This window comes from Gracilinanus agilis, chromosome 1 (assembly GCF_016433145.1).
Source record: "Gracilinanus agilis isolate LMUSP501 chromosome 1, AgileGrace, whole genome shotgun sequence".
In the NCBI taxonomy this organism is placed as follows: domain Eukaryota; kingdom Metazoa; phylum Chordata; class Mammalia; order Didelphimorphia; family Didelphidae; genus Gracilinanus; species Gracilinanus agilis.
Window position 1 is genome coordinate 637,403,809 of NC_058130.1, and position 13,013 is coordinate 637,416,821.

Sequence of the window (13,013 nt, forward strand, 5' to 3'; positions counted from 1 at the left end):
TGAAGCACAGAGACTGTTTTATCCTCTTTGCATCTCAAAGTACTCTAGCACATTAAAAATGTTTGTTGTACTGAGTTGCCAAATTGACTGGGGTTTAAATCCTGTCTTTGTCACTAACAGTGTGACATTGGGCAAATCTTAAGTCTTTTGCTTCCTCATTTATAAAATAAGTGAATTAGCCAAGATGTCCTCTAAGATCCCTTCCAATTCTAATTTGATGACTTTATGGAGTGATTAAACAACTAGCTGATTCAGTGGATTCAATGAATGATCAATAGGTAGAAAAGAAAAAAATTCTTCTGGATGAATTAACCAGTTAATTCAATAGTCCCAATTAATTTAATTTAAAAAAAATAAAGATTTATTTGAAACAAAGGGAAGGTAGTATGATATACTGAATGAATGCTGGATCTGGGTTCAGAGAACCTAGGTGTGAATCTTGCCTCTGTGATCTTGGGTGCATCATTTCACTTTAATGGACCTCATTTTTCTTATTTATATTCAGTGCTTTGGACTAGATAACTTTTAAAGTCCCTTCTAAGTTCTAATTTTGAAGCAACCAAAAATGTGGTACCAAAGTTAATTTCACTTTATAAGAGATTATGTTCCTTAAGTCTCTTAAAGCTCATTAGCCTTTTCTACTTTGAATATAAACACACACAATTTACTTATATCTCAAGTTAAAAAAGTTTGAAAAAGATGCAAAGAATAAGTGTTCTAACTAATACAGTGAAATTTATTTATCTTTATGATTTACATGATAGAATTAAGGACATTTAAGAACAAATACTGTCAGGATGGACATACAAGGTTTAGGAAATCATTTGGTCCCAATTCATTGCACAAATGCTCATTCTGCTTAGAAGTGATATTTTTGCTTGACTGTTTTAATATTTTTTTTGCAGTCTCTGGGGTGCACAGTTGAGTATAAATTGTCTTTTTGTTCTGTTGTCATCAGGCACAGGATTGCTTACCACGTCCCCCCAAATTATGAATAACAACAACAAAATGTCCTTAGACAGTGGACCACATTTTCACAGAAATAAATGTCATGAGCTCACTGTAATGTGACATAGTTCAGATTCCAGATATACAAATGGAACAATATTAACACATTAAAGGTATGATTAGTTTTTCATTTTTAATATTTACTACATACTTAATTTTTGTACAAGCTGTCTATTGATTTCTTTGGTTTTGAAATTCATGCCTTTTATAGCTTTACCTGACTCCAAAATATATGATTCTACTTGTACCAAATATCAAAATAAGTAAAAAATTCAAGCAAACGTGAAAACTCAGTGGCCACAAGGTAAAATGGGATTTTCCATGTAAAAAAAGAAGCTGGCCTAATTAGGCAGTCATAGCTTGGGTGTTATAGCTATTACTGCTTCTTTAAAGCTCAAAAAGTCTTGGGAAATAAGAACTACTATGATTTTCAAGTGATTTGTACCACTTATCTCCCTGTTTAGTTATGGAGCAATTTAGTAGTAAATTATCAACTGCTGATCAGGTTCTGCCTCTAACAAAAACATCCAATTTCTCTTTGAAAACAAACAAAAGCAAAATGGCATAAATAAATAAGTTTACCTAAGGGGATATAATAAATAGGCTAATAGATGGGAATAAGAAATATTGTAACATAAAGCTGGGCAACGTTGCACAAATGAACAATAGCTTTGGGTCTTTAAGTTCCCATGAGTATAATTTTAATTGTACAACAAAGATTTAGTACTGATATTATATAACTGATGGGCTTTTAGGAAAATAATAATGAAAATTTCTGTTGCTTTCATTGTTCAAAAATAAAATTACTGTGCTTGCACTGGTAAATTTAAGCCCTCTATTGTAACTTCTGAATGGGGGCTCCTTCAGAATTTCAACATTGTTGGGTTGTGAAGCACAAATCTCATGGATTAAAAATAACAGAAATAATCATAACACTATGATTCCTTCAACTGATAATGGTTTACTGGCATCTAAACTAACTACACATGCTGTCTGAGAAGATATTAAACTCAAAAGTTTTGCTGTCTTCGTTTTTTTGCATCCATTGCATCCAGGATCGGTTGTCTTTTTGCATTATAACTTTGACGAAGCTCTTCGATTTCTCTTTCCATCATTGGGTCCAATGCCTTTAGACGCATTTGCAATTCTTCTAAACTTAGGTTTTTCAGCTGGAGGTAGAAAAAATGTTTAGAAATTAGTCAAAATAAATGAAATCTTTAAGCAAAATCTTTAACACCACTATTTCAGTAAAAATGTTGATTTCAAAATATTTGAAATGTTGTTTAAAGTCTAATCCAAGGCATTTCACTAAAGGGATTTTGTTACACTAAAAAGAAGGTCTTGAAAATATAGTAAAACTATTAAAAATAAAGGAGTTCAGTCAAATGAAATTTGCTCTCTGTTGCTAGTCATTGCAAGAAATTAAGCTCACATTAGAGATTTATTTTGAGAAAAAAACATCTTGGCTGTGTCTTGACTGAACAAATATTTAGTTCAATATCTTATCTCTACAAGTTGAGTAGTTCCTTTCTTTCTTTTAAATTAAATTAATTTATTTAAAAGTATTTTTCCATGGTTACATGATTCATTGTTCTCTCCCTCCCCTCTACCCTACCCCCCTTCCAAAGCTGACAAGCAATTCCACTGGGTTATACATATGTTATCACTCAAAACCTATTTCCATATCATTCATATTTGTAATAGAGTTATCTTTAAAAACCTAAACTCCCAATCATATACTCATATAAACAAGTGATAAATCATATGTTTTCCCTCTGCATTTCTACTCCCACAGTTCTTTCCCTAGATGTGGAAAGCATTCTTTCTCATATGTCCCTCAGGATTATTTTGGATCACTGCATTGATTTTAGTAGTAAAGTCTAGTACATTACAATGATCACACCACAATGTTTTAGTTACTGTGTACAATGTTCTCCTGGTTCTGCTCATTTCTCTCTGCATCAGTTCATGAAGATCTCTCCAGTTCTTATAGAAATCAAGTGGTTCATTATTCCTTATAGCACAATAGTATTCTGTCACCATCATATACCACAATTTGTTCAGTTCCTTTCTTTAAAAGGTAAAATTGCTCAACTCCTATTTTTTCCATCAATGACAATGTTCTTAAGAATGCCAAAGAATAGAAGAAAAATGGTCAATTGAATTGGAATCAAATTGAAAACTAAGTAATAAAAACAGTCTCTGCCAGTTAGTTGGCCTGGCTTAACTTCATCCCAATGGGCTGAAGAAACCTGTACAGGTTCATTGTTATATCTATGCTAGGGACACCTAATACCGTTCCAGGAAAACTGAGGTGCTGGGGGTGAATGGAGGAGGGTCAAAATTTGTTCCAATCATTAGAGAGGGAAAGGATATGCTTTTTTCAAATAACAGGTCAATGACCTGGATAATGTCTTGCTAAGTTCTGATTTGTCATTACAAGAAATTAAATTGATAGAAAAGAAGAGTCATCACTTCCAGACGACAGTTTCATTAAGAAAAAAATCATATCAGACTAGCCTCATTTTATGACAAGGACAATGTCTCAGGCCCCTGACAACCTCTTTCCATATATTATCTGAATAAGCTATAGTTCCTCACCTATACTAGGTTGTGGTGGTTATGTGATTTTCAAACAAGGGGATTGATTAGCTCCAAAAAGTGTTCATTAATCCACCTATATTGGTCTAGGACAGTGATGGGCAAACTATACCCCGCGGGTCAGATATGGCCCCCTGAAATGTTCTACCCGGCCACATGACATTATTTCTAATCTGACGAATACAATAAGTAGGATACAATACAATGAAACTTCGAAAGAGTTTCCTTAGAAACAGACTGACATCTTAGATGAGCATTTCCTTTCCTTTGGCCCCCTCTTTAAAAAGTTTGCCCATCACTGGTCTAGGAGATTGCTAGCAAAAGGGTTACAGGGCTCTGTCCATGGTGCTCTTCCGTTCTTTGTCAGCTACCCGGGTAGAGCAAATAAGTTTTTGAATGAGACAAAGCTAGGGAGTGAGGTATTCCAGTTTGGATCACAGAAATGGCATGTTTTAAAAAAGATCTTGATAATGTTGAATAGCAGGAAAAATTAATGAGATAAAATTTAGGGATAGATTAAAATTTTTTAAAATTTGGTTTAAAAAAATTAGCCACAGACAGAAAAGGTAGGGGAGATATGGCCAGAAGGCGGATCCTAGGAAGAAGAACTAGGGGTCCTGGTGGACTGGAAGCTCATAAGGAATACCAAAAAAGCTGAATGAGATATTGAAATATATTAATAAAAACATAATATCCAGAATGATTAGTAAGAGCATACTTGTTATAATGTGTCCAGTTCTGGACACCATATTTTTTAAAATTTTATTTTATTTTTTGCATCAAGTTTTTTGGTGAAGATTTTTTTTAATATGACCCTTACTTTCTGTCTTAGTAACAACTCTAAGACAGAAGGCAAGGGCTAGGCAATTGGGGTTAAGTGACTTGCCCAGGGTCACATAGCTAGGAAGTGTCTGAGGCCAGATTTGAAAAGAGGTCCTCCTCACTTCAGGCCACCTAGCTGTTCCTGAAACCTTTTTAAAGAGGAAGATATTTATTTTCAATTATGTTCCTCTCCTTTCTCCCAAGCAATTCTTCCCTTATAGCACTGATTTAAAAAGAGGAGGAAAAAAAGAAAAGCTTAGGAACATCAAACAAGTAATCAGTTGTACCTGACAATAACATGCAATATTCCATACACCTAGCCCCTTACCCTTGTAATGAAGGAAGGGAAGTATCACAATGATAAAAGGCCACTGACAACTCATAGGGTAGATATGAAATAAGGTAACCACAATGGTGAAGGGACTGGAGATAATTATACATTAGGATCAACTGAATGAACTGAGAATGTTTAGTTTGAAGAAGAGAAAGAAAAGGTTTAGAAGGAAAATAATTACTATCTTCAAATTCATCTAAACAATTCAAAACTTGAGGGGGACCAGCCAAGTTGACATACTGACAAGAAGTATAGCTAGACTCTCCCCAACCACTACTCACTCCACAAAGACCTAGAAACTACACCAGAGTCCTAATTGGGAAATGGAAGAAAAAACTCCCAGTAGTTTACTCTACAGTTCTTATTGGTATAAAGAGGCAGACAAAGAGGTTTGCAGACACTAGGGATGGGGTCTGTCCAGGAGTTAGCTGTGCAGAGCCTTCTGGAGCAGGGCCTGAATTGGTTTAGGCTAGCGTTTTGGTCATGGGTCCTGGGCCACAATGAGTAAAGAGCAAGCACAGAAGTAGGCAGATGTGATTGGGAGTGGAGTGGGGACTCAGGATGCACTGAAATAACTGAGGCAGGAACCCAGATCAAAGAAGACCCTGCAATTCTGCTACTCCATTCTCAAAAGTTACACCAGCAGAGAAAAAACTCTGAAATGTTCTACCAAGCTGGGAGACTGAAGATGGAAGGGCAGCAGGAAGACATACAATGAGTATTTCCCCACTTCCTCACCCTCCAAAAATTTCTCCAAACATATGCAAAAAACAAACCAGATTAAATCCTGATTGGAAAATGTATCCTGGATGGCAAAAGGAAACAGAGTTCTATACAAATTCTGGTCAGCAGTTCTGAGCATGCTAGCATAGGAAGAGATCCTGCATGAAGGCACAAAGAAATCCTTGATCCACTTCTGAGGAGATGAATGTCAGGGAAGCCTAAGGAAGGGACATTTATCTAGATATGGCATTCCAGGGTGAAGAACAGTCATGGAACCTAGACTATGTACTGAGCAGAGTCAAGTTTAGAAGAAAGCAGTAATTATGTGGGCCAGATACCATAAGACAATGATGCTGAACCTTTTAGAGACCAAGTGCCGAAAATCCAACTCTCAGACCATGTGTGAGTTGCCCCTTTACCTCAGACAGGGGAGGGAGGAAGTGCTCCCACGGGGCTGCTGGGCAGAGGGGTGGATGATGAAAGAAATGTCCATAGGCAAGCTGAAGGTGGGGAGAGGAACAGTTCACTCTGGCATGTGTGCCATAGGTTTGCCAACATGGCCATCAGGTTCAGCTTTCAGCTCACTCTAAAGATTATAAAAGAATAACTAGGGCATGGATCCTAGACCAAACCAGCAGAATTTCCTACCTTACTGATAGTAGGCTAGTCTAGTAGCAATTGTTATTCAAACCCAATTCAGGTAACTATCTTGTAGAGTTTAGTGATCAGACTTTTTCATGGATCAAACTGCTTTGGGAACACTTAAATTGGCAGGTCCTCAGTCTGGACTGTCTATGAGATCCTATAATAACATAATATTTAATACCCCGAGAAACTAGCAATAGGCCCAAAGAGGTCACAGGCAAAGCCTAGACATTCCCTAAAGAAGGGCACAGAATCTGGCTCAAACATAAATTCTGAAGTCAAGCTGGATCAGAGTTGAAATTTTTTTTTCATGTTTTTATAAATTAAATGAGAGCTAGAAGGAAAACTGGAAAAGAAAAGAGTGGTACAGAAAAAGGAACTGGAAAAGAATTAACAGTGTGGCATCTTTACAGAATCAATAAATTTCTTAAAAATTAGAATGGGTCAAATCAAGGTTTATGACTCCATCAGACAAGAAGAAATACTAAGATTCTGGGAAGATGGTGGCTTAGATGGAGCAACACTTCAGACCTCCATGCCCTTCCACAATGAGATAAAAAGTAAAGAGCTTCAAAGGGAAAGAAAACCAAATCTAACAACAGGACAGAGCTGGGGGAATCCTACTGCTGGACAACTCAAGAGGTATGCCAAGAAAAAAAGGCCTGAATTCCTGAACTGTGGGGTTTGAGGGTAAGGAGAAGGGGAATCCCAGGACTCTTCCCCCACATGCTGTGCAGAGTCTCTAGCTGCTCCTGGAATCTCTGGGTGGGCAAGCACACTAGTCCAGAGAGAGAACCTTGTTGGCACCAGGCTCAGGGCATTAAATACAGACACAAGGAGGTGGCTAGAGGAGAAATGCAGAGAGGGCATCCTAGACACAATGAAAACTCTCCATCTTGCCCCTTCCCTCTCTAGAGGTTTTAGCCTCAGGGCAAATCAAGATCTACAGATCAAACCCATTCTGACTTAATTCCATCAATAAGACAGATAAGAAGTTTTCAGAGGGCAGGGAAACTCCAACCCCTCCCCCATAGACTGCAGAGAAAGTAGCTACAAACTTCTATTGCCAGCTAGGGAAGATCTTACATAAAAACCCATTAAAACCATCTGCTTAACCTAATCAGCCAGCAGAGTAGAGAAGACATAGGAGGGAAAGAAGGAAAAAATATGAGTAAACAACAACAGAAAAAGAAAAAAGAAATTACAATTGACATCTTTCTAGGAAGTGAACTAAGAGCAAATGAAATAGAAGATCATCAAGGAACTCCAAGCAAAACCAAAGAAACCCAAGTGAATTGGACACAGGCTTTGGAATATCTCAAAATTCAATTAACTCAAGAACTCAAAAAACAATCAAGAGAGGCTGAAGAAAATTGGATAAAGGAAATATGTGAACTAAAACAAGAAAATAGTGTCTTGAAAGCCAAAATTTACCAGCTTGAAAATGAAACAAAGAAGGTGAAAGATGACCTACAAAGAAAAGCAGACCAGAAGGAAAAGGATGACCAAAAAGCCAGGGATGAAATTCAGTCTTTAAAAATCAGAATCCAACAATTAGAAGCAAATGACTTCACAAGGCAGCAAGAATCTATAAAACAAAATCAAAAGAATGAAAGAATTGAGGAAAATATGAAACACCTCATTGACACAACCACAGATCTTGAAAATAGATCCAAGAAAGACAATTTAGAATTATTGGTCTATTGGAAGATCATGACGAAAGGAAAAGTTTGGACATCATTCTATGGGAAATTATTCAAGAAAACTGCCCTGACATTCTTGAACAAGACGGAAAAGTGGAAATTGAAAGAATCCACAGATCACTTCCTACATTTAATCCACAACTAACAACTCCCAGGAATACTATAGCCAAATTAAAAAATTACCAGACCAAGGAAAAAATATTACAAGCTGCTAAGAAGTCATTCAGATACCAGGGAACCACAGTTAGGATAACACAGGCTCTGGCTGCATCCACATTGAAGAACCGGAAGGCATGGAATATAAAATTCCAGAGAGCAAGGGGACTGGGTCTACAACCAAGAATCAACTATCCAGCAAAACTGACTATATTCTTGCAGGGGAAAGTTTGGTCATTTAATAAAACTGAAGACTTCCAAGCATTCATAAAGAAAAAACCGGACTTAAACAGAGAATTGCTGCCCAAACACAGAACTCAAGAGAATTACCAAAAGGTAACTAAGAGAGGGGGAAAAAAACCCAACATAATCTTTTCTTTAAGGGACCCAATAAGTTCAAATGATTTGTATCCCTATTAGAAAAGATGATATTGGTAACTCTTAAAAATTATTATCATCAGGGTAGCTAGAAGAAATATACTCAGAGGGAATAGTGACAAACTGTATAGGATGAAACAATATATATATATATATATATATATATATATATATATATAAACTAGAGGTAAAAAAAGAAGATAATGTTAAGAGAAATGGGAAAAGAGACAAAATGGAGTAAATTTATATTCCATAAAGAAGCACGTGTGGGGAACAGGGGAGAGTACCAAAATTACTGGAAGGGTAAAGAGATTGGAGAGAAGAAATACTTAATTCTTAAGTGCATTGAAATTAACTTAAAGAGGGAAGAACAATAAGATCCATTGGGGCAGAGAATTGATTCCTGCCCTATAGAGAAGTAGAAGTGCAACAAATGGACTGGTGGGGAGGGAAGCAATACTAGGGAGGGAGAGGGCAGGGGGGTAGTTTTAAAAAGACCCTAAAGAATAATAAGATGGGAATAAGAAGGGAGGGGGGAGAAAGGGAAGTACAATAACGGAGGGGACTAGGGGGCCTGATTAAAAACAAAACACTGGTATAGAAGGAAATAGTGAAAGAAGAAAGGGTAGGAAAAGGAGAGGGAATCAAAATGTTGGGGAATGCACTCTGAATGTGAATGGGATGAACTCTCCAATAAAATGGAAGCAAATAGCAGAGTGGATTAGAAACCAAAATCCTACCCTGAGAAAACGAGGGCAGGCATTGCAATAATGATATCTGACAGAGCCAAAGTAAAAATAGATGAGGTTATAAGAGATAGGGAAGGTAATTACATCCTGGTAAAAGGCAGTATAGACAATGAAGAAATAGCAGTACTCAACATGTATCTACCAAATGGTATAGCATCTAAATTTTTAAAGGAGAATCTGGCAGAGCTCAAGGAAGAAATAGATAGTAAAACAATACTAGTAGGAGATCTGAACCTTCCCCTATCAGATCTAGATAAACCAAAAAATAAATAAGAAAAAGGTAAGAGGGGTGAATGAAATACTAGAAAAATTAGAGTTAATAGATATGTGGAGAAAAATAAATAGGGACAAAAAGGAATACACCTTCTTTTCAGTAGTACATGCTACATTCACAAAGATTGACTCGTGTACTAGGGCATAGAAACATGGCAAACAAATGCAAAAGAGCAGAAATAATAAATGCAACCTTTTCATATCATAATGTGATAAAAATAATAACTTGTAAGGGTACATGTATAGGCAAATCAAAAACTAATTAGAAATTAAATAATATGATTCTCCAAAACCAATTAGTCAAAGAAGAAATCATAGAAACAATGAACAATTTCATTGAAGAGAATGTCAATGATGAGACATTCTACCAAAATCTGTGGGATGCAGCCAAAGCAGTACTCAGGAGGAAATTTATATCTTTGAGTGCATATATTAAAAAATTAAGGAGGGCAAAGATCAATGAATTGGGCATGCAAATAAAAAACTAGAAAGTGAACAAATTAAAAATCCCCAGATGAAAACTAAATTAGAGATCATAAAAATTAAAGGAGAAATTAATAAAATCGAAAGTAAAAGAACTATTGAATTAATAAATAAGCCCAGAAGCTGGTACTTTGAAAAAACAAATAAAATAGACAAAGTATTGGTCAATCTAATAAAAAAAAGGAAATAAAAAAACAAATTAGCAGTATCAAAGATGAAAAGGGAGACCTCACCTTTAATGAAGAGGAAATTAAGGCAATCAATAAAAACTATTTTGCCCAATTATAGGGCAATAAATATAGCAATCTAGGTGATATGGTTGAATATTTGCAAAAATATAAATTGCCTAGATTAACAACAGAAGAAATAGAATACTTAAATAATCCCATCTCAGAAAAAGAAATTGAACAAGCCATCAAAGAACTCCCTGAGAAAAAATTGTCAGGGCCGGATGGATTCACAAGTGAATTCTATCAAACACTCAAATAACAACTAATCCCAATACTATACAAATTATTTAACATAATAGGCAAAGAAGGAGTTCTAACAAATTCCTTTTATGACACAAATATGGTACTGATCCCAAAGCCAGGTAGATCAAAAACAGAAACAAAACTACAGACCAATCTCCTTAATGAACATAGATACAAAAATATTAAATAGAATACTAGCAAAAAGACTCCAGCAAGTGATTACAAGGGTTTATGATCAGGTGGGATTCATACCAGGAATGCAAGGATGGTTCAAATATTAGGAAAACCATTCGCATAATTGACTATAACAAACTAACAGAGAAAAATCACATGATTATCTCAACAGATGCTGAAAAAGCCTTTGACAAAATACAAAACCCATTCCTATTGAAAACACTAGCAAGTATAGGAATAGAAGGGCCTTTCCTAAAAATAATAAATAGTATATATCTTAAACCATAAATAAACATCATATGCAATGGGGACAAATTAGAAGCCTTCCCAGTAAAATCAGGTGTGAAACAAGGATGCCCATTATCACCTTTATTATTTAACATTGTACTAGAAATGCTAGCAGTAGCAATTAGAGAAGAAAAAGAAATTGAAGGTATTAAAATAGTCAATGAGGAGACCAAGCTATCAATCTTTGCAGATGATATGATGGTCTACTTAAAAAATCCTAGGGAATCAACTAAAAAGCTAGTGGAAATAATCAACAACTTCAGCAAAGTTGCAGGATACAAAATAAATGCACATAAATCATCAGCATTTCTATATATTTCCAACACATCACAGCAGCAAGAGGTAGAAAGAGAAACACCATTTAAAATCACCCTAGACAATATAAAATACTTAGGAATCTATCTACCAAAACAAATACAGGAATTATATGAAAACAACTACAAAACACTTTCCAAACAATTAAAAATAGATCTAAACAATTGGGAAAACATTGATTGCTCATGGGTAGGATGAGCTAACATAATAAAAATGACCACTGTACCCAAATTAATTTACTTATTTAGTGCCATACCTTTCAAACTACCAAGAAACTTTTTTACTGTATTAGAAAAAGCTATAACAAAGTTCATTTGGAAGAACAAAAGATAAAAAAATATCAAGGGAAATAATGAAAAAAAAACTTGAAGGAAGGTGGCCTAGCAGTATCAGATGTTAAATTGTACTATAAAGCAGTGGTCATCAAAACAATATGGTACTGGCTAAAAGACAGAAGGAAGGATCAGTGGAATAGACCTGGGGTAAATGACATCAGCAAGACAGTATATTATAAACCTAAAAAGCTCAACTTTTGGGACAAAAATCCATTATTTGATAAAAACTGCTGGGAAAATTGGAAAACAATATGGGAGAGATTAGGTTTAGATCAACATCTCACACCCTATACCCAGATAAATTCAGAATGGGTGAATGACTTGAATACAAAGAAGGAAACTCTAAGTAAATTAGGCAAACACAGAATAATATACTTTTCAGGTCTCTGGGAAAGGAAAGATTTTAAAACCAAGCAAGAGTTAGAAAAAATTACAAAATGTAAAATAAATAATTTTGATTACATTAAATTAAAAAGTTTTTGTACAAACAAAACCAATGCTACCAAAATTAGAAGGGAAGGAACAAATTGGGAAAAAATCTTTATAACAAAAAACTCTGACAGAGGTCTAATTACTCAAATATATACAATTGTACAAAAAATCAAGCCACTCCCCAATCGATATGATTTGTGGTTATGGGATATGCAAGGGACATGAATAGGCAATTTTCAGATCAAGAAATCAAAACTATCAACAAATACATGAAAACATATTCTAAATCTCTTATAATTAGAGAAATGCAAATCAAAACAACTGAGGTACCACTTCACACCTAGCAGATTAGCTAACATGACAGCAAAGGAAAGCGGTGAATGTTGGAGGGGATGTGGCAAAATTGGGACACTAATGCATTGCTGGTGGAGTTGTGAATTGATCCAACCATTCAGGATGGCAATTTAGAACTATGTCCAGAGGGAGCTAAAAGATTGTCTGTCCTTTGATCCAGCCATAACACTGCTGGGTTTATACCCCAAAGAGATCATAAGGAAAAAAAAACAGGTGCCAAAATATTTATAGCTGCACTCTTTGTAGTGGCAAAAATCTGGAAAATCAGAGTATGCTCTTCAATTGGGGAATGGCTGAACAAATTGTGGTATCTGCTGGTAATGGAATACTACTGTGCTCAAAAGAATAACAAACTGGAGTAATCCCATGTGAACTAGAATGACTTCCAGGAATTGATGCAGAGTGAAAGGAGCAGATCCAGGAGAACATTGTACACAGAGACTGACACACCGTGGTAAAATTGAATGTAATGGACTCCTGTACTAGCAGTAATGCAAGGATCCAGGACAACTCTGAGGGACCTATGAAAAAGAATGCTATCCACATTCAGAGGAAAAACTATGGCAGTAGAAACACAGAAGAAAAACAACTGCTTGAACACATGGGTTGACACGGATATGATTTGGGATGTAGACTCTAAACAATCACCCCAGTGCAACTATTGACAATATGGAAATAGGTCTTGATTGATGACACATGGAAAAAAACAGTGGAAATGTGCATTGGTTGCAGGGGTTGGGTGGTTAAGGGGTGGAGGGGAGAGTAAG

At 35.7% G+C, this 13,013-nt stretch overlaps 1 protein-coding gene across 1 annotated transcript in view; it reads right to left on the bottom strand.

Annotated features, from left to right (window-relative positions):
- Positions 1-715: 715 nt before the first annotated feature.
- Positions 716-13,013, bottom strand: part of STK3 (serine/threonine kinase 3) — a 524,086-nt gene continuing 511,788 nt past the window's right edge. The window contains exon 11 of the mRNA XM_044668614.1: positions 716-2,177. Coding sequence (XP_044524549.1) covers positions 2,019-2,177 — 159 coding nt within the window. The 3' untranslated portion in view covers positions 716-2,018. The remainder of the gene's footprint in view (positions 2,178-13,013) is intronic.